This window comes from Pygocentrus nattereri, chromosome 10 (genome assembly GCF_015220715.1).
Source record: "Pygocentrus nattereri isolate fPygNat1 chromosome 10, fPygNat1.pri, whole genome shotgun sequence".
NCBI lineage: Eukaryota > Metazoa > Chordata > Actinopteri > Characiformes > Serrasalmidae > Pygocentrus > Pygocentrus nattereri.
Window position 1 is genome coordinate 1,501,355 of NC_051220.1, and position 20,922 is coordinate 1,522,276.

At 43.8% G+C, this 20,922-nt stretch overlaps 1 protein-coding gene across 1 annotated transcript in view; it reads right to left on the reverse strand.

The window, feature by feature from the left end:
• Nucleotides 1-20,922, reverse strand: part of LOC108413574 (glutamate receptor ionotropic, delta-1-like) — a 606,899-nt gene that overhangs the window by 198,127 nt on the left and 387,850 nt on the right. Inside the window, exon 3 of the mRNA XM_037542279.1 lies at nt 3,616-3,900. Coding sequence (XP_037398176.1) covers nt 3,616-3,900 — 285 coding nt within the window. The remainder of the gene's footprint in view (nt 1-3,615; nt 3,901-20,922) is intronic.

Here is a 20,922-nt window from a genome sequence, read left to right on the forward strand (position 1 = left end):
TCTGGTAATGGCTGCATGTTAGCACAGCAAGCTGCCATCAATCAGCAAAGCCCAGCCCAGAGGAGGGAGACTGCTGTGTGCCCTGATGTTTCTAAGTTAGGGAATTGGGGATTTTTAGGAGAGTATGATTAAAAAAAGGAAGAACCTTTAGAAAGAGGTAATCAGAGCACCAAGCCGACCGAAAAGAAAGCAAAGGTTTAATCAACATCTGCCTGCTTTAGAGTGAAACGGCCTCAAAGGAGGACAATTACAAAGAATGCTGAAGCACTCGTGTAGTAAACGTAAAGCCCCAGGGAACCTATATCTGCGATTGCTTTCTAATTAGGTTAATGTTGGTCTTGTGGGCCCTATGAATAACCAATTTACATGTACTTTCCCAGAATTTCCTCACTTTTGATGTAAATTGGGTGGTCCTAATCTTCAGTGAAGCTTGTATATGCTTTATTCTCAGCAATCACAAGGTTGCCCAGCTAAGAGGCTGCTGGGAAACGGGAAACCTACTCGGCAGGTTAAACTGCTGTAGGCTGAATTTGTGGTCGTATGTAAATACAGGCCTCATTTCCATAAATGTTGTGAATTTATGTGAAACACAAATAAGAGCAAAAAGCAGTGACTTGTAAGTTCACGTTCACCGTTTTTAAATAAAAACAGTAGGAAAAGTAGGAAAACGACATTTAGACAAGATATTAAATCAAACAGTTGAAGATTAATGTTCCGTGAACCGACGTTGTAACTGGATTCGTTTGTCTATATTCTGCGTGAAACTGACCAGTGGACACTCAGGGAATCACTAAGGCCTTACCGTTAAATTTTTCGTTAGTCACCTAGGATGTAGACATGAAGTGGTGTGTAAAATGTTTACAGCTGCTGAAGTTGTGGCAGTGATTTTGGAAAGTAGTGATGAGGACAAGACTCATCTACTATTTTATTCCACTACATTCCACTACTTTTGTGAAAATAAATGGCTAGATTGGTTGGTAAACCCGTTTCAAGCTGCAAAACAATATCTCTTGTGAAAACAGCCTTAGTCATGCAATTAAGAATTTCTAAAACCGTACTTCACTTTTTCAGCTTCAGGGCCAAGTTATTGCTTTACATAGTGCTCTAAAAGGGCTTTATCACAGACGGAATGCTCTGAACATCATTTTATATGCACAGGTGTAGTTAAAAATAGTCAAAAATCAAGAAAATATTCTTATCCTGGCAGTCGGCAACCCAAATGTTAAGAAGAGCCATTTGGTCCTTTCAATAAGAGTCAAACCAGTTTGGGAGCCGCAACATTTAATTAATTAAGAGACCATTATTCGTCCCACAACAGGGAAATTCCACCTCTGCGTTTAACCCATCCATGCAGTGAAACACCACATACACTCTAGTGAGCACACACACTAGGGGGCAGTGAGCACACTTGCCCAGAGCGGTGGGCAGCCCAATCCACGGCGCCCGGGGAGCAGTTGGGGGTTAGGTGTCTTGCTCAAGGACACCTCAGTCATGTGCTGTCAGCTCTGGGGATCGAACCAGCGACCTTCCAGTCACGAGGCTGGTTCCCTGACCTCCAGCCCATGACTGCCCCAATAAGGTGCTGACAAATGAGAAGCTGATAGCTTCATAAAATGTTGAATGTGGAGACATTTTAATGTCCATTTTACCATCTTGACTGTGAATGTCTATAGGCGCTTTTCCCGCATCTCCAGCAGGAAACTTTTCCACAAGAGTGGAATCATTTCTGGTAAAATGTCTCTCCACATTCAACATTTTATGAAGCTGAAGTCAGCTTCTCATTTGCCAGCACCTTGTTTGAATTTTCCTGTTCCACCTTAAACGATTAGCAGTGATCAGCCGTCTGTGCACCAGCCGTCATGGTTGAAGGTCGGTCAATTAACAGTTATAGGCTGCATTTTGTTAAATTGTTAAAACTGTGTTAGAATGATCAGCAGAGCTTTATTTTACTGCAAAGGAGGATTGTTTTATTATGTAACACGGCTTCAGAGCTGCATGCTGCTGACCACTGCCTTAGACCTGAGAGGGTTCATTCAAAATGGGCTGGTACGGTGTTTATATAGTCTCATTTAAAAAAGCGAGGACAGTCTAGCTTTCATCATAAAGCCTCTTCAGAGCTGCTTCGTTTCATGGTTATTTAGTTCCATGCAATTGACTCAATTCACCCAAATATGCAGGGTTCGTACAGGTGCTTGAAATCCTTGAAAGTGCTTCAATTCTAACATAGTATTTTCCAGTTTTGAGAAGTGCTGGAATTTTGGATAAAGTGCTTGAAAATGCTTGAAATTGTAACTATACTTCTTTCACAACACATAGTGAATAGTTCAGTTATTAGACGGAGAAATAAAATGGGCTCACTTGCGCATCGGCATGTGCGATAGTGATGGGAATATTGTCTCTTTTTGGTGAATCAAGATCATTTGAATTGAATTCAGAATTATCAGCCGACTGTTTTTGCACACTGTGGAATTAAACCTCTGCATTTAACCCATCCATGCAGTGAAACACCACACTAGGGGGCAGTGAGCACACTTGCCCGGAGCAGTGGGCAGCCCTATCCACCGCGCCCGGGGAGCAGTTGGGGGTTAGGTGTCAGTCAAGGGCACTTCAGTCATGGACTGTCAGCTGAGGGAATCAAACCGGCGACCTTCCGGTCACAGGGCTGGTTCTCTGACCTCCAGCCCACAACGACTGGCTCAGCTCAACCAGAAGTGCCGACTCTTTTGGCTCCCAAACAGCTCTTCATTAGACCACTGCGGACAGGATCACCCTAACCTCATGCTGATGTAACTATTAAGTTACAAAAAATAAAGAAAAACAGCTCTCGGATGGGACCCAGCTCCCATCGTTCATTTAAAACAGGGGTCGGTAACGTGACTCTTTTACTGCCCTGTTGTGGCTCCACAGCTGAATCAGATCAGTGGGTAATAATAAAATAATCCTCCTCTACAGTAAAATAAAGCTCTGCTGATCCTTCAACACAGTTTAACAGTAAATGGTCTTAAACGCTGGAGTTAATGTAGAACTGCTACAATCCTGAAGATCAGCCAAGCACAATTCTGGTTGTGTATAGCATAACACCATCCATCCATCCATCCCTCCATCCATCCATCCATCCATCCATTTTCTAAGCCGCTTCTCCGTCAGGGTCGCGGGGGGGTGCTGGAGCCTATCCCAGCGGTCATCGGGCTGAAGGCAGGATACACCCTGGACAGGTCGCCAGTCCATCGCAGGGCAGACAGACAGACACAGACAGTCACTCACACATTCACACCCAGGGGTAATGTAGCACGTCCAATTGGCCTGATTGCATGTCTTTGGACTGTGGGAGGAAACCGGAGAACCCGGAGGAAACCCACGCAGACACGGGCAGAACATGCAAACTCCACACAGAGAGGACCCCGGTCGCCCGGCCGGGGAATCGAACCCAGGCGCATAACACCATAATGTGATAAAAAGTGCATGAATTATTTTAAGTGTGTGTGAATTTGCATAAATATGTGATTTACTACAGCTGTAAGGTGCTGGAAAAGCTTGAAAATGGACCTTGAAAAGTGCTTGAATGTGACCTTGGTGTGTGAAAGGCGTGTGAACCCTGAACGTGGTGGCACTTACCGTACTCGCTGTCGTAGAACATTATGAACTTCTGCCACCGCAGTTCCGAGACCAGCGTCAGCATGACGTCGTTGAGCCGTACCGGTGGCCGAGCAGCCAGCGTATACCTCTCTCCATCAGGACTGGGGTTGAGCTGACACTCTGCTCGGGGTGTGCCGTCTCCGTTCCGCTGGATAAACAAATGTGGGATATGCATGGCGTCTGTCAGGGACTGCAGAGCGTTGGCTGCTGCACAGCCAGTAGACGACACCAACGCCAGGATGCCTTGGTTCATTAGCTCACAGGCTACAAAGACAGAAAGAGAGAGAGGGGGAAGTGAGTTTGGATGGAGAGAAATGAAAGATGAGCAAGTGAAGTCATTTTACACTTGGGGGAAAAAAGCAAAACGACGAGGGGCGGCTGAGCGCTCCATAAGTGGAGCAGGCCGCCACACGGTACTGTATTGTAAACTATTAGAGATTTTATTTACAATAAACTGCATCACAAACAAAGATGGTTTGACAGGCCTCTCCAGTTCTGGCTGCGGATCAGGATAAAACACACACAACAGTGCTGTGAAAAAGTACTGGCCCCCTCCCCAATTTCTTTTCTTTTTACATGCTTTTAATATTAGATAGTCATATGTTTATAAATACTTTATTAAGTTGTGTCATGTTTGGGGCGTAATGGCTTTAAGACTCTCAGTACAAATCGCCATTCCTCCTTTTTTTATTTTCCTTTCATTATTTGAGACAGAAACCTGTTATGACCACTCACAATAAAAACATGGAAAGTGGATGTTAAGTCAACCTTCTGCATGGCTTTTTAAACTTCATCAGGTTAAGTTGAGCTTACTCAGAAAAGGAATGTCCTACTTTTAAGCTGAAATTGCTCGTTTTTGTTGATTTTTACTCAGACACCAGTAATTCCTAACCACAGGCAAATCGCACAGCGCCACCAGCCTGAGGGGGTTAAACTCATGATCTCATGGTGAACACACAGCTGGAGAGTTGTTTAGATTTCTGTGTCGAGAGAATGATAAGGTGAATAAACTCAGCATTGTTTCCCGTTCTTAGACAGACAGCATTATCCGAGCTTGGATTAAGTTACCTGTACTAATAAATAAACTACATGAGCTGAAAAATGAATTTGAGTGAAGTGTTAAAAATGATTGGCGTTTCTGTTTTTGCTGTGTTATTAAACATTTTGATATTTTTTTATGTTTCTTTTCTGTAATTTTATGGCTCCAGAGTCTGTGTGACCATCAGGTCATGAGCTCAAACGCCACCAATGCCTCGGTCCTCTGCAGTCTGGAGTCTGAGAGGAATCCGACGCCCTCTGGGAACCGTTTTCCCTCAAGGTGGCAGCACTGCCTGATGGAGAAAGTCATAACCTGTTGGTAAGGAGTGGCCATGACTGCATTGGGACAGAGATGGAGTAAAATTTTAACAAAATATTTAAGCAGTTTCTGCATAAACAAGGAGGGGCAACGGTTTACATGAACACTGCTACATAACACTGACATAAGCATGACACAAACATGGCAGATGTGATATGCTGTTGTGAGTTGTTATGACAAGTTATGCCCAGTAATACAACAGCAGCGTGTTACCATTAACGACAATTCTTATGACAGATGTCGTAATGTTTTCTATCATGACTGATGACTGGACTACATGTGCCTTCAAATCACTGCTGTTGGAAGAAAACCTCGTATCTCCATTTTTGTTGTTTTTCAGTTTTTGTCATTTTTTTGAAAGTACCTCTTCTCCTTTTCCTTGTTTGTAATTTTCATGATAAAGAAACCAAAAGAAACGGCCCAAAATTGCTTGGAAAGACGTCTGGTTCCATTGACTTCCATTAAAAGTGAAGTGTGTTTTTTCCTTCTCCTGTAAAGTTCCCATTTTGGAGATACGAGGTTTTGTTCCAAAAGCAGCAAAATAGAATGAAGGGAGAGAGCTCTGAGAACATGAGCTGGATTTCTTTGAGGCCTCTGCTTGGAGGTGGAAGGCCAGAACCCCCCCACTTTTGGCTGGTGGCAGGACTGATTGGTTGTGGTGAGGATTGCAAGGAAACACATTTCATCACAGAAGGCAGAGATGGGCATTAGATTGGAAGGAGGAGGGGTTTAGGCATATACACCCCCCCCTCCAACCCCACCACAATTTTTACTTATTCCATACCTCCATAAAGCATGTAACATGAGCTGATATATTACAGGATAAAATTTGACAACTCATGACACCATATGGCATCTGCTACATCCTTATTACACAGTCATATCAGTGTGATACCTCAGGGTTCAGTGTTTTTTTTGGGCTTATTTTGGGCTTTTTGAGTAAAAGTCAATTCAAACTGTACGTGTAGAGCTGCTTATATACAGTACTACAAATGTAGGTTAGGCCTAAATTAAATAGAGAAAGTATAAGAAGCAGTGCAGAAAGTTGGCCTGACATCTAGTTTTTTGCAGTCTCGTATTTATACATTTCTTAACAATAATTATTTGTTAATGAATGCATGAAAGTTAAGTCGGTATTGGACCAAGTTGCATGTTCTTGAAAGTGAATTTTCAAACATTCGTAGGGAAGAAAAAAAAAAAAAAGCATTTTAAAGAGTGGTTGCATCAGCGCACCTAAATGTGATGCAACCATAGAACTTCAGAAGTTATGCTCCACTGTTGCTGCGATGAAGAAACTGTGCTGCATTTTACACAATTTCCCAAGTGGTTTCTTCTGTATACATTCCAAGTTGTATCAAACAACAGCTCTATTTTTAAACCAAATATATTTGGTCATAAAACCTTGAAAATAGATGCAAAACCAGTGCAGTGACTGATTCTGCCTGTGATGGCGGCATCTGCTCCGATGCAGCTCAGGCAGTGGTGCTGGCGGATGAATTATTAAACTCACCAGCATCTAAAACACATGAAGCCAACTGTAGCAGGATTAGCTAATAAAGACAAAACAGCATTCTGAGTGAAAAATGAAACCCAACAAGCCACAGCAATTCAGCACAAGGGCTATATATCCATGTATCCCCAGAGACAGAAAAGCTATTGCTTGTTCAATTTCAGTTGAGCTGAGAAGCTGATAGAACTATAGGAAAAACAACTAAGTACACCAGGTAGAGAACTAGGTAGATCAATGCATTACAATACAAACCCCCCCAGAAAACAAGACGGCAAAGGAAATTGAATTCATGGCTTGTGACTGGGTGGTGGAACGTGAGGGAAAGCAGGAGGACAATGTGTTACGGCACAGCGCTAAGTCATGCACAGACGTCTGACAAGGTTCATCTATTAGGCTTTTGTGATTACACATTGATCGTATCCTCACCTTACACACAAATACATGTTGTTATTTTCTGATTTGGGTCTTATTTCCCAAAAGCTTCATATTCCTTTCAAACTTACCTTGTTTGGTCCACACCAATCAAAATTTTATTTAGTTTGGTCTGTTTTGGCAGGTGTCAGCACTCCAACAATATTCAGGTCCGGCCTCATGGGGACCCTAAGCATGATTTTTTGGGGTCCCGGTCTGCCTAGGCACTCCCCCAGGTCTACATTAAAAAGAGTCTAGGACTCCTGACCACGGACGACTATAACAGCTGCACTGTGCGCTATAATTTCTTTCTAGATTGAAAGGGACTTTTGTCAGTATTCTCTATAGTGTGTCCAGCTCATCAACAGCAGCTATGAAAAAATCCACTTGTGGTGGGCTGGAGGTGGGGGCAGATATCAGTATCAAAGAAATTGTAAGTAAATGAAGCAACGAATGAAATTGTGCTGTCCAGTATTCTTTTGCTTTATGATAAGCTACAGTTTTGCGAAGACTGGCCAAATAATACTTTCTATTGATTATTTGAATGAAAATAAATGAGCATGTTAACTGTATTTAATGCATTTTTCCCAATGTCTTAAACTCACTTTGATTACGTGAATTCAGTTATAGTACGTATGTATATATATATAAATTTTATAAAAATATGTAATTGTCCCAGTGGGCTTGTTCAATATGAGCTGCACCTCTACTTGGTAGTTGGTTTCGGTTGCAGTTGAGGGAGGAGCTGAGAAAACAGCCATCAAGCCATCAGCTCTTGCAGCAATCACATATGAGATATGGCATTTATTGAAGAATTTGAATTCAAACGGTACTTTTAAAGTTAATAACCACAAACATTACACGTTTCAATATGCTACAAGCTCTATTCAACATAGGTTATGCCACATGGTTGTCGGCTGAGCTTCTAGCCACCGGGGATTAAGTTCCATCATCATCAAGTTGTCTCAACTTGAGCAGTCTGTGAGCAACTGTGCCGACCGGCTCTGAAAAACTGCAGCCGCCTCACTCTTGTGAGATTATAACAATGCATGACGTGACGCGCCAGTGGTGCCGACACAAGTTGGACCAAAAAAATTAACAGCATGTGCTGCACCAAGCCAGGTGGCAATCTGTCTGTGCAGTACAGATAAGTTGAACCCCTCCACCCCTCCATCATTACACACACCAGCAGACAATTTACACACTTATTTTCACTCCAATGCAAAGTCTCTGTGTTGCAGTAACAGATCACTGGGCCTTGGCTTCTTTGTGTTTGACTTGTGCTTCATTACCTACTTTTTTGATTTTGGATTTGTCTCTGATGTGCCTGTCTACTGGTGTTTTGACCCCTGCCTGCCTTGTGGACTGTTGGATTTGCCCCAGTTAATCTCCTCGGCACATGCAGCCTGCCTTACCTCATACATTACAGCCATGTTTAGGTTTGTGCCCTGTTAATTTATTTGCGATTAGAAAATCAACCAAACATAATGCGATCGGGGCGCCAAAATTTTTTCACATTTCATTATAGCTGTAACCAAATGTGATGCAGAAACAATTACGATTACTCACATCTATAACTAGTCCTCTGTACTTGCAGATGAGTCGGACCGTGAGGAGACTATTATGGCAAATCTGAAATTCATCTGCAGACACACTGCGCAGAACCATATTACAGCTCAGTAAATCTGTATCTGTGGGTGTGTTTTCTCGAGGTCGCAAACTGCAGACTTGCTCAAAAGTGGAAATTACTTTTGGCCTGCTACTCCCTTCTCTCCATTACCACACTCGGGAGACTACAACTCTAATACGAGGCAGAAACGGTTGGGCAGCAGCATCAGTCAACATTACAACATCCTACAACTGCACTACAGAAGAGAGAACGATGTGAGAGAACCACTTTTAGCTGCAGGACCACCCAGCTAAATCCACTAAGGAGAAAGGATGAGGCATGAAATCTGGTAGTAGTACTCTTCCTGCAGGCCCCCTAATGGCCGTCCCAGTGGCTCGGCTTGAACAATTTTAACATACTGTGTGCCTCAACTTATGTGGACACCTGAGAACTACAACTATATGAGATTGCTAGATGTTCCAAAACCAGGAGCATTAATGGGGAACTTAATATAAGCATCTCTTTGTGGGCCTTGTTTGTGTACAGGGGTGCAGTCATGCTGGAAGAGGAAAGGGCCTTCACCAAATGGTTGCCATATAGTTTAAAGCATATAATTGTCTGAAATGTCTTTGTATGCTGTAGTATTAACATTAACCTTCACTGGAACTAAGGAATTAAGATCATTTTAAGCCCTCCAGCACGGTCTACTATTGGCACTATGCATTCCACCAGGTGGTCTTCTCCTGACATCCACCAAACCCAATTCATCCATCAGACTGCCAGATAGTAAAGCATGATTCATCACTCCAGAGAACATGTTTTCACTGATCCAGAGTCCAACTGGATTTACACCACTCCAGCTGATGTTTGGCTTTAGTGATCTAAGTCTTGAGTGTAGTATGTAGTTGTGGAAGGACTGTTCTAGCTGACAGTCTGGACCCGGCATGGACATCCAAAGGAAGTTACCTTCAGTTACCTTTCAGTTACCAAAGGAACAGATTCTCTTCTGTTTTTCTGTATATTTTTAGGTCCCGCTCACTGAATGTGAATCTCACCTCTATCTGCTTTATCTGCAGCATTCGGCAGTACTTATGATGTGTGCTCCAGTACTGCAGTCATGTCAGAGTCTTGAGTCAAGATTGAGACCAGGTTCATGGTCAGTCTCAAAATGTCGTGCACTGTTCGGCTACAGTTTCCGGGTCGAACGACATGTTTTGCCAAAACAGTGTGAAACGGTGTGCAAATGATTTGAGGTACGATTTTCAGCAGCAGATTTTATATAAACCCCACCGTATTCGAAATGCTGCACACACAATGGAACCTAACAGCATTCTCTGTAAATACAGCAGCTGCAGCTTGGTGTACACAAATATTGAAAAGGATATGTTGATCATAAGTATTTTATTGTTAAGTTTTCAACAGAGCGATCAGTGCACCACAGTTTATGTTTAAACATTTTTGTACATTTTGTCGAGGCTGCATGCAGCCCTGGACACATCGAGTCAAGTCCAAGACTGTGTGGTAATTGAGTCAGGGTCAGGACCAAGGCCTGGACACATCAAGTCCATGTCAAGACCAAGACTTTCTAGCTACTGAGTCAAGACATGTACAGTATGTTATGTTACCTTCTTAGTTTAGTTTATAAGCCCGGGCTTTAGCTACAGTTAGTTGCGAGGTATTGTATCATTTGTGGTCTACTGACTGTCCTGTCATTTGTTTGAATCCCGTTTATGACCACTGCTTATCGATCTTTCGACTCTGCCTTATCCTTTGGACCGATTGCCTTTCTCATGAGATTACTGTTTGCCCTTTTGCCTGACCCTATTTTGGATTGTTTGCCTATTGTTATGATTGTCTGTTTGTATTGGCTGTACTTCTTGGATTTGACACATGCTTGTTTTGTGGCCACGAACCTGGGCTCTGATTACTCTTTTTTTTTTTATCTTGGATTAAAAGCTTATAAACATTAGGCCATTAGGCTCTCTCACTACAACACAAGGAGATCCTCTGATAGTGGCTCTTTCTGTCAACACATATATGACAGCAACTCTTTACCCCAGCAGAACCCCAGCAGAACAGATATCTGAGATACCAGTTTTAAATAGGCGAAGCCGAGTTCTCATGGTTAGTGCCAGCACAGGTGACTTACTGCAGTAACACTAATGTGTTGGTGGTGTGTTAGTGTGTGTTGTGCTGGTCTAAGCGGATCAGACACCAACCAAAAATATCTAGCCAACAGCGTCCTGTGGGCAGCGTCCTGTGGCCACTGATGAAGGACTAGAGGATGACCAACACAAACTGCAGCAGCAGATGAGCTGTCGTCTCTGACTTTACATCTACAAGGTGGACTGACAAGGTGCTCTGCAGTGCTGAGAATGACCCACCACCCAAATAGCACCTGCTCTGTGAGGGTCCATAGGGGTCCTGACCACTGAAGAACAGGGTAACAGAGTATCAGAGAAACAGATGGACTACAGTCTGTAACTGTAGAACTACAGAGTGCAGCTATACAGTAAGTGGAGCTGATAAAGTGGACAGTGAGCGTAGAAACAAGGAGGTGGTCAGAATGTTACGCCTGATCAGTGTATAACACTACTATGGGTGTTCCAAAGGGGCAGAGCAGGAAAGCGTATTATCAGCGTTAAATAGATTAGTGCTCTCAATTTAAATTACCAGCACTTTTCTTTATCCGACAGTCAATAGTAAATCCATGCTGTATAGCTAACAGTCAAAAACGGATCAAGGAACTAAATTCAAGGCCACTTTAAGCCATTACCTGCATCATGCTATGTGGCCCATGTACAATTTCCGCTAAAATAACATGCTGTGTTTATAATTGTAGTCTCACTGTGTTCTGAAACTCTGAAGTGTGCTGGAGAAGCCAATGACAGGCATGCAAACGACGTCTATTAATCAACAGCCCATAATTCATCTGCGTAAACTCCGTCTGTCATGCGATTGAAAAGCAGCCGTGACAGAAGGTTTACAATAACTCCTGAGAGGCAGAGAAGAGGCTAAGAAAGGAATCAAATGTAACGCTCTTAAGACAAATTGCATAAGCCATGCTGTCAGGGCCGCTTCACGCTTGCAAATTGATGTTTTCATTTGCTGTCTTATGATTGTTGAAGAGGGAGAGACCACTGAAAGGCCCATGAATTCGAATCCGCAGTGTGGAATGCTCAGTGGTTTAGAGGAATGCAATGTGTTCAGTCTAGTTTCAACACTTGGAAGGAGAAAAGTCCAATTTCACATGAGTAAAACAGAAGATCTCGTTTCCAGTGTAGAATAGTGGTGTGTGTGGTGGGCTAGTTTCAAAACCTTGAACCCCTCACATAACCCTGACGGAAAGAGCCCCCATCAGAGGATCTCCTCGGGTTATAGGGAGAGAGCCTAATGTTCATAAGCTCATGGCATGTAATCAGCCTCATATGAGCAAGAGAGAAAGAGAGCACCCAAAGCACAGGGGTACTCAATCCTGGTCCAGGAGATCTACCACCCTGTAGGGTTTTGCTCCAGCACTAATCTAATTCACCTGATTCAGGTAATGAAGGCGTTCAGAAGCATCTGGCAATTATTATATGATTAGGCCCAGTCCCATTTCTTCGTTTTACCCCTACCCCTTTTTTTCGAGTGTCTCCTTGTTCCTGAGCTACAGGGCAGTGGTTGAGATCTTCCCTCTGAAATGAGACCCTCTAATAAAAGAGCATCACTTCATTAACAGCTACTAGCGCCGCTCTGTAGGCGACCCTGCCCGTCTGCAGGGACAGCAGAGGAGGGGAAAGTTCAGCTCCTCACTGCTGGGCTTTAGTTACATTTAGGGATCAGACGCCTTCAAAGAGGGGGGCAGTTATTTATTATCACCCCCCCCTAATTCTTCAGTGATGTGAAGCTGAAGTCAGAGATTCTCCACATTCTTGTTAGAATTTTCCCGTTCCACCTTAAATGGAGCAGCAGTTACATTCTGGAGCTTCAGGCGTCAGAACTGCTGGACTATTTAAGGTGGAACAGGAAAGTTAGCAAGCTAGCTACCGAGACATTAGCATGCTATTAGTGATTTTTTAAGCTTGTTATGAAGAAAAACGACCAAAATCCACTGAAACCACATTAAACTAAGATAAAACGGTGGTGATCGGGATTTAACTGAGAAAATCGCGCTGGTTTCTCTGTTTTTCTCATGTCTCTGTTTGGAGTCTCTGAAAAACCTCCGTTTGGAGGGTCATGTAGCCCCAACACTTCACCCCACCCCTCTATCTCAGCAAGAATCAGGACGCCCTCCCCTAGACGTGCACATGCAAATCAGAGGGCTAAGGGCTGAGTGGTAGGGGCGAGGGCTGAAATGGGACTGGGTATTTAGAGCCAGGTGTGTTGAACTTTCCAGGGCAGTAGATCTTCAGGACCAGGATTAAGCGCCCCTGGTTTAGCATATCACTGTCTTTATAAGAAAACCTCTTCATTTTCTGTTGTTTTTTCAGTTTTTGACATTATTTGACAATCCCTGTTGCCCTTTACATTTTGTGTAAATTTCATGAAGAATGGACCAAAATAAACAGCCCTAAAAAATCTGGTTCCATTGATTTACATTAAAAGTGAAGTAAGTTTTTTCCTTCTCCTGTGAAGTTACCATTTTGGTGATACAAGGTTTTGTTCTGACAGCAGCGATATAATAGAGCAATACTACCCAGAAGTCTGGCAGTGGCTTTCACTTAAACTCAGTATTCAAAGATCTGCTTGTAGCAGTTTCTGTGGGGTTGACTTGTTCAGGAGTTGGTGAGTGGAGTGCAGGGCTGTTTGTGTTGTCTGTAGCAGGGAAGTAATTGCTCGGTTGTCTAATGGAATGAAATGAAGATTTAATGAATTGTAAACATCAGAGTTTTTGTACTCCCCACGTTGTCTGGCGTACGCTGGGTGTATACGTACCACAGTTTGGGAACGACTGCCCTACAGTTAACCAGGCTGTTTTGTTACTGTGCCTTTAAGTCTGATGTATGTAAATGACCCCTGTTCTAATTGGCTGCCCTGGATCGCCTCATTCAAAAGCAGCCTGTTAGGGTTCTCAACTCAGAGCACAGCATATGACGTCAGGTAGACATGGCTGTTCACCCCATAAATGCTAATGAAGAACCATTCTCCTGCTCTAGAACAGCAAGAGAGAACGAACACTGTGTTCCACATAACATAATTTACCACTTCCAACCAGGAAAATCAAAGAAAGTGGCCCCTCAACTGGGAATTCCTACTTTGAGAATCGGAATTGTGTTCTCAACTCAGAGCACAGCATATGACACGGCTGCCCACGCTGTCCTCACTAGTAAAGAACCACTCCTCTACTTTTTTAAAAGAGATTTGCTTTAGATTAGTCAATGTAAAACACAGTCACTGCTCAAATCTGTAACACTGATCATAAAGTTCAATGTAATGTGAAGGTAAATACATCGTGAATGTTAAAGTTTAGTTACCCAACATTCACTTTCCCAGAAGCATTCGTGTTCCTTCCACTGGGAGCTCAAGAGCAATTCCAAGCTGGCTTTCCACCTTTGAGCCACGTTAGTCGTGCTATTGGGATAGCATGGATCTAACAGAATGTAAAACAAAGCATGAGATATTCCAGACATTTGGCTGACACTCTTATCCAGAGCGACTTACAAGGCCAAGGCAGTGTTAGGAGTCTTGCCCAAGGACTCTTATTGGTATAGTGTAGGGTGCTGCCCAGGTGGGGGATTGAACCCCAGTCTACTACACTAACCAACCAACCAGGCCACATATACCAGTTACAGTCATAACACCATGATGATCTGCCAGTTGCATGTCATTACATGGTGATATTTAATGCAAAAACCTTGTACTTTGCTTTTTGAGCAGCCTTTCACTGTTTGATTAGCCACTAGCATAATGCTCATTTCCACTAGCATGTCTATGGGAATTTGCCATGTTGTAGCACAAGCTAGCAGTTTTTGTATAATTGCATTTGATGCCAATTTCGGCTTAAACATAGACATGTGAGGCCTGTAACGTCCATATAAGTGACATTATTCATTGTATATGCCGTTCAGTGAAGAAACCTAGCCCTGTTATAAGAATATAAAGTGTACTCTGGTTAAATGGCAACAGAAATCATCAGCAGCAGCTGTTTAACCCACAGTTCTTCATTTGGTTGTAATTTATAGACCAGGATTTTTAGCAATAAGAAGCTTTTTTGTCCAGTGATTTGGTGCGAGGCCCTTAAGCAGCTCTTCAAGTCAATACCTAACTGTGTAAAAAATGTCGTCAAGCCTAAACAGATAAAATCTGCTAATTGAGTTCATCTTTAAGTCTTAAATCTTTGGGGATGTAAAGTTCAAACTAGCACTAACAACACTCATTACGAGTGGGCAGAGCTGACCTGCTGTATGCTGAACGGGTGGGCGCATGAAAAAATGCTTATGGTTGTGAAATTGATTTTAAAAAAGCTTGTTTTCACTAAGACTGGGCGGTGAAAGGTATATGTGTTGAAACTGCTTTTAGAAAAAATAAGCCCTTGTCTTTGATTGTCGGATCATTATTTAAACAAATCGTTATTTACTCATTTTGATGACGTAATAGAGTAATGTGCTAACACTTCTGTGGCTCAGTAGATCCATTAAATGGAATTTGCAGACAGATTAAGCCAAGTCAGGTGCAACCAATTCACTTTTAACTGGAGCTCTCCTCCATTCAAAACCTATTTAATCTAGTATGCATGAGGGGATCGTATGAAAGCCCGACCAGAAAATCTGCTTCTACAAGTCTGGTTGCATAAAGCATTCCTTATGTTTATGTCGTGCAGTTTTACTGTATTAGGTGAGTGCAGCATTAGGCGTCTAGCCCAAGGAGGCCATGCATTACAGTAATATTACATATTCGCATTCGCATCAAACCTTATTCTTGATAAAATTACTCTAACTTGTGGCCTTGAGTGGCTTTTTGCACCTTGCACTATCGTAACATATTTCAATAAGCAATAAATAATGCAGTATCTTTCTTTCTTCCTCCCTAGTGGCCATTCCATTGGCTGAATGGAAATCAATTTGGATATTTTTAATTAAATAATCAAATAAAATGCTTCCCTGTAACTCTGTTATCAGATTAATTACATTGTAAAAAGTTAGTTTTTTTACTGTTGATATTATTTTGGTAAAATACTGAACTAGTTAAATTACTGAATTACAGTAAAATTAAATATTTGGAGAAACTAGACGTCTGTAATTTTACAGAGTTTTGCCGTCATTGAGAAAAAATACTTTCATTATTCTTGAACAGGTTTTGTCTCGCACCCCTTCTGGGAACTTTGGAATTTGTGAAAAAATTTTAATTATCAATTATAATTATTAAAAGTATTTTTTTTCCCCCACAAAGGAGTTTAGTTGCAGTAAGTTTAGTTCCAGTTCAGTAAGCTATAATTGCAAAGCAAAAATGATTCTGTATTGTTTATTGACTTGATGCATTACTACATAATTGAGTTACAGTTTAATGTGTAGGATTTTGTTCCAGAAAAGGACATTTTAATATCAATTAATGTAATGATATTTTGACATAATTCAACGATGCCCAAAAAACAATCAATACCGAACTCATTTGTTACCATAACAGTATTGAGTATCTACACATCAGGGAATGCTGGAACTCCTTCATTGTATTTGTAGCATATCTACCTTCTCTGCAGGCCTTAATTGTCTTTAATCAATCAAAGCTGAGTGGTTCCATCCAGAAAAGGCCTATGGGCTTCATCTCATTTCCTCTGGAGGTAAAACTCTCAGTGAGCAGCTTCTCTCTGTGAGAGATTTGGCAACATGGGGTCTCAGCTAGAGTGTAATGATGTGTAATTGCAGGGGATGTGTACGTATTTCCATGTAGAAAATTAGCAAGACATGTAATTAGACCAGGGTGCCCAGACTTTTGGGGTATGATGGTACATAGAAATGCGTTTTCTTAGTTAAAGTGTGGAAAAATGAGTTCTTTCTGGGTTTCTTAGAGCTAATTATGGAGATGAATGGTAATAAAGACTTTTAAAATTTGATGTTGAAATTTGATGATAAAACCGCTGAAATGGGATGTTTGTTTCATTTACAGGACTGCTGTGAATTATTATTCCCAAGTATTGGAACCTAAAATGAGAGGTCTAGTTAAGAACAACATATACCAGCTATTATATATAAATAACATACAAGATAATCATTAAAGTAACTCACAGTATATTTACTATTAACACTTAAACACATTGAAAGCTAGTAATTTTGTGCTTTTGTATTTCAGTAGAAATATAGAGTTAGATAGAGTAGTGAACATGGATTTGAAAGTAGGTTCTTTTAAAATACAAACTTGATAAAAGTCGTGTAGCATTAAATAAAAAAACAACCTGATATGAAGACCTATTTCATATAAACAGGATAAAGCAGTCCATTTTAAAGAAACTCGGAATGCCGCAAGAAAACATGAAGTGTAATTTACAATTGCAAATAGTCTTTAAGAGATGACGTTCCCTTTCTGTTCCCTGGACTGCTGAGAGCAGCCGGTTACATAAATGAGACAAGGAAAGTATAAAACTAGGCATGTTGTGAAAATGTCCCAAAGGCATCTTTAACAGGTGGTGTGAGGCTTGGCTATGAAAGGAGTATTACTTAAGTAATAGGCCAGTCTTTTATGAGCACAGATGAGTTAAGGTTTGTCACTTTCTCAAAATATGTATCCGTATGTAAAACAGATCAAGAGCAATGTTTCTCAATCAGCATTTGCAAGGATTTGAGGTATTTCAAACTCTATGATGCAAAACTCCTTGCCACCACTTTGCCACCCTACTGAAACTCCTTGCCACCCCTTTGCCACCCTACTGAAACTCCTTGCCACCTCTTTGCCACCCTACTGAAACTCCTTGCCACCATTTTGCCACCCTACTGAAACTCCTTGCCACCCCTTTGCCACACTACTGAAACTCCTTGCCACCACTTTGCCACCCTACTGAAACTCCTTGCCGCCCCTTTGCCACCCAGGCAAAACTCCTTGCCATCACTTTGCCACCCTACTGAAACTCCTTGCCACCCCTTTGCCACCCAACCGAAATTCCTTGCCGCCCCTTTGCCACCCAGGCAAAACTCCTTGCCACCATTTTGCCACCCTACTGAAACTCCTTGCCACCATTTTGCCACCCTACTGAAACTCCTTGCCACCATTTTGCCACCCTACTGAAACTCCTTGCCACCGTTTTGCCACCCTACTGAAACTCCTTGCCACCATTTTGCCACCCTACTGAAACTCCTTGCCACCCCTTTGCCACACTACTGAAACTCCTTGCCACCACTTTGCCACCCTACTGAAACTCCTTGCCACCTCTTTGCCACCCAACCGAAACTCCTTGCCACCATTTTGCCACCCTACTGAAACTCCTTGCCACCTCTTTGCCACCCAACCGAAACTCCTTGCCACCATTTTGCCACCCTACTGAAACTCCTTGCCACCCCTTTGCCACCCAACCGAAACTCCTTGCCACCATTTTGCCACCCTACTGAAACTCCTTGCCACCTCTTTGCCACCCAACCGAAACTCCTTGCCACCATTTTGCCACCCTACTGAAACTCCTTGCCACCCCTTTGCCACACTACTGAAACTCCTTGCCACGACTTTGCCACCCTACTGAAACTCCTTGCCACCTCTTTGCCACCCAACCGAAACTCCTTGCCACCATTTTGCCACCCTACTGAAACTCCTTGCCACCTCTTTGCCACCCAACCGAAACTCCTTGCCACCATTTTGCCACCCTACTGAAACTCCTTGCCACCCCTTTGCCACACTACTGAAACTCCTTGCCACCACTTTGCCACCCTACTGAAACTCCTTGCCACCCCTTTGCCACCCAACCGAAACTCCTTGCCGCCCCTTTGCCACCCAGGCAAAACTCCTTGCCACCATTTTGCCACCCTACTGAAACTCCTTGCCACCATTTTGCCACCCTACTGAAACTCCTTGCCACCATTTTGCCACCCTACTGAAACTCCTTGCCACCCCTTTGCCACACTACTGAAACTCCTTGCCACCCCTTTGCCACACTACTGAAACTCCTTGCCACCACTTTGCCACCCTACTGAAACTCCTTGCCGCCCCTTTGCCACCCAGGCAAAACTCCTTGCCACCACTTTTCCACCCTACTGAAACTCCTTGCCACCACTTTTCCACCCTACTGAAACTCCTTGCCACCTCTTTGCCACCCAACCGAAACTCCTTGCCACCATTTTGCCACCCTACTGAAACTCCTTGCCACCCCTTTGCCACACTACTGAAACTCCTTGCCACCACTTTGCCACCCTACTGAAACTCCTTGCCACCCCTTTGCCACCCAACCGAAACTCCTTGCCGCCCCTTTGCCACCCAGGCAAAACTCCTTGCCACCATTTTGCCACCCTACTGAAACTCCTTGCCACCATTTTGCCACCCTACTGAAACTCCTTGCCACCATTTTGCCACCCTACTGAAACTCCTTGCCACCATTTTGCCACCCTACTGAAACTCCTTGCCACCATTTTGCCACCCTACTGAAACTCCTTGCCACCCCTTTGCCACACTACTGAAACTCCTTGCCACCTCTTTGCCACCCAACCGAAACTCCTTGCCACCATTTTGCCACCCTACTGAAACTCCTTGCCACCTCTTTGCCACCCAACCGAAACTCCTTGCCACCATTTTGCCACCCTACTGAAACTCCTTGCCACCCCTTTGCCACCCAACCGAAACTCCTTGCCACCATTTTGCCACCCTACTGAAACTCCTTGCCACCTCTTTGCCACCCAACCGAAACTCCTTGCCACCATTTTGCCACCCTACTGAAACTCCTTGCCACCTCTTTGCCACCCAACCGAAACTCCTTGCCACCATTTTGCCACCCTACTGAAACTCCTTGCCACCTCTTTGCCACCCAACCGAAACTCCTTGCCACCATTTTGCCACCCTACTGAAACTCCTTGCCACCATTTTGCCACCCTACTGAAACTCCTTGCCACCCCTTTGCCACACTACTGAAACTCCTTGCCACCCCTTTGCCACACTACTGAAACTCCTTGCCACCACTTTGCCACCCTACTGAAACTCCTTGCCGCCCCTTTGCCACCCAGGCAAAACTCCTTGCCACCACTTTTCCACCCTACTGAAACTCCTTGCCACCTCTTTGCCACCCAACCGAAACTCCTTGCCACCATTTTGCCACCCTACTGAAACTCCTTGCCACCCCTTTGCCACACTACTGAAACTCCTTGCCACCACTTTGCCACCCTACTGAAACTCCTTGCCACCCCTTTGCCACCCAACCGAAACTCCTTGCCGCCCCTTTGCCACCCAGGCAAAACTCCTTGCCATCATTTTGCCACCCTACTGAAACTCCTTGCCACCATTTTGCCACCCTACTGAAACTCCTTGCCACCATTTTGCCACCCTACTGAAACTCCTTGCCACCCCTTTGCCACACTACTGAAACTCCTTGCCACCCCTTTGCCACACTACTGAAACTCCTTGCCACCACTTTGCCACCCTACTGAAACTCCTTGCCGCCCCTTTGCCACCCAGGCAAAACTCCTTGCCACCACTTTGCCACCCTACTGAAACTCCTTGCCACCCCTTTGCCACCCAACCGAAACTCCTTGCCGCCCCTTTGCCACCCAGGCAAAACTCCTTGCCACCATTTTGCCACCCTACTGAAACTCCTTGCCACCATTTTGCCACCCTACTGAAACTCCTTGCCACCATTTTGCCACCCAACCGAAACTCCTTGCCACCTCTTTGCCACCCTACTGAAACTCCTTGCCACCATTTTGCCACCCTACTGAAACTCCTTGCCACCATTTTGCCACCCAACCGAAACTCCTTGCCACCTCTTTGCCACTCTACTGAATCTCCTTGCCACCATTTTGCCACCCTACTGAAACTCCTTGCCACCCCTTTGCCACCCTACTGAAACTCCTTGCCACCATTTTGCCACCCTACTGAAACTCCTTGCCACCATTTTGCCACCCAACCGAAACTCCTTGCCACCTCTTTGCCACTCTATTGAATCTCCTTGCCACCATTTTGCCACCCTACTGAAACTCCTTGCCACCCCTTTGCCACCCTACCGAAACTCCTTGCCACCACTTTGCCACCCTACCAAAACTCCTTGCCACCACTTTGCCACCTTACCGAAACTCCTTGCCACCACTTTGCCACCCAGGCAAAACTCCTTGCCACCATTTTGCCACCCTACTGAAACTCCTTGCCACCATTTTGCCACCCTACTGAAACTCCTTGCCACCATTTTGCCACCCTACTGAAACTCCTTGCCACCCCTTTGCCACCCTACCGAAACTCCTTGCCACCACTTTGCCACCCAGGCAAAACTCCTTGCCACCACTTTGCCACCTTACCGAA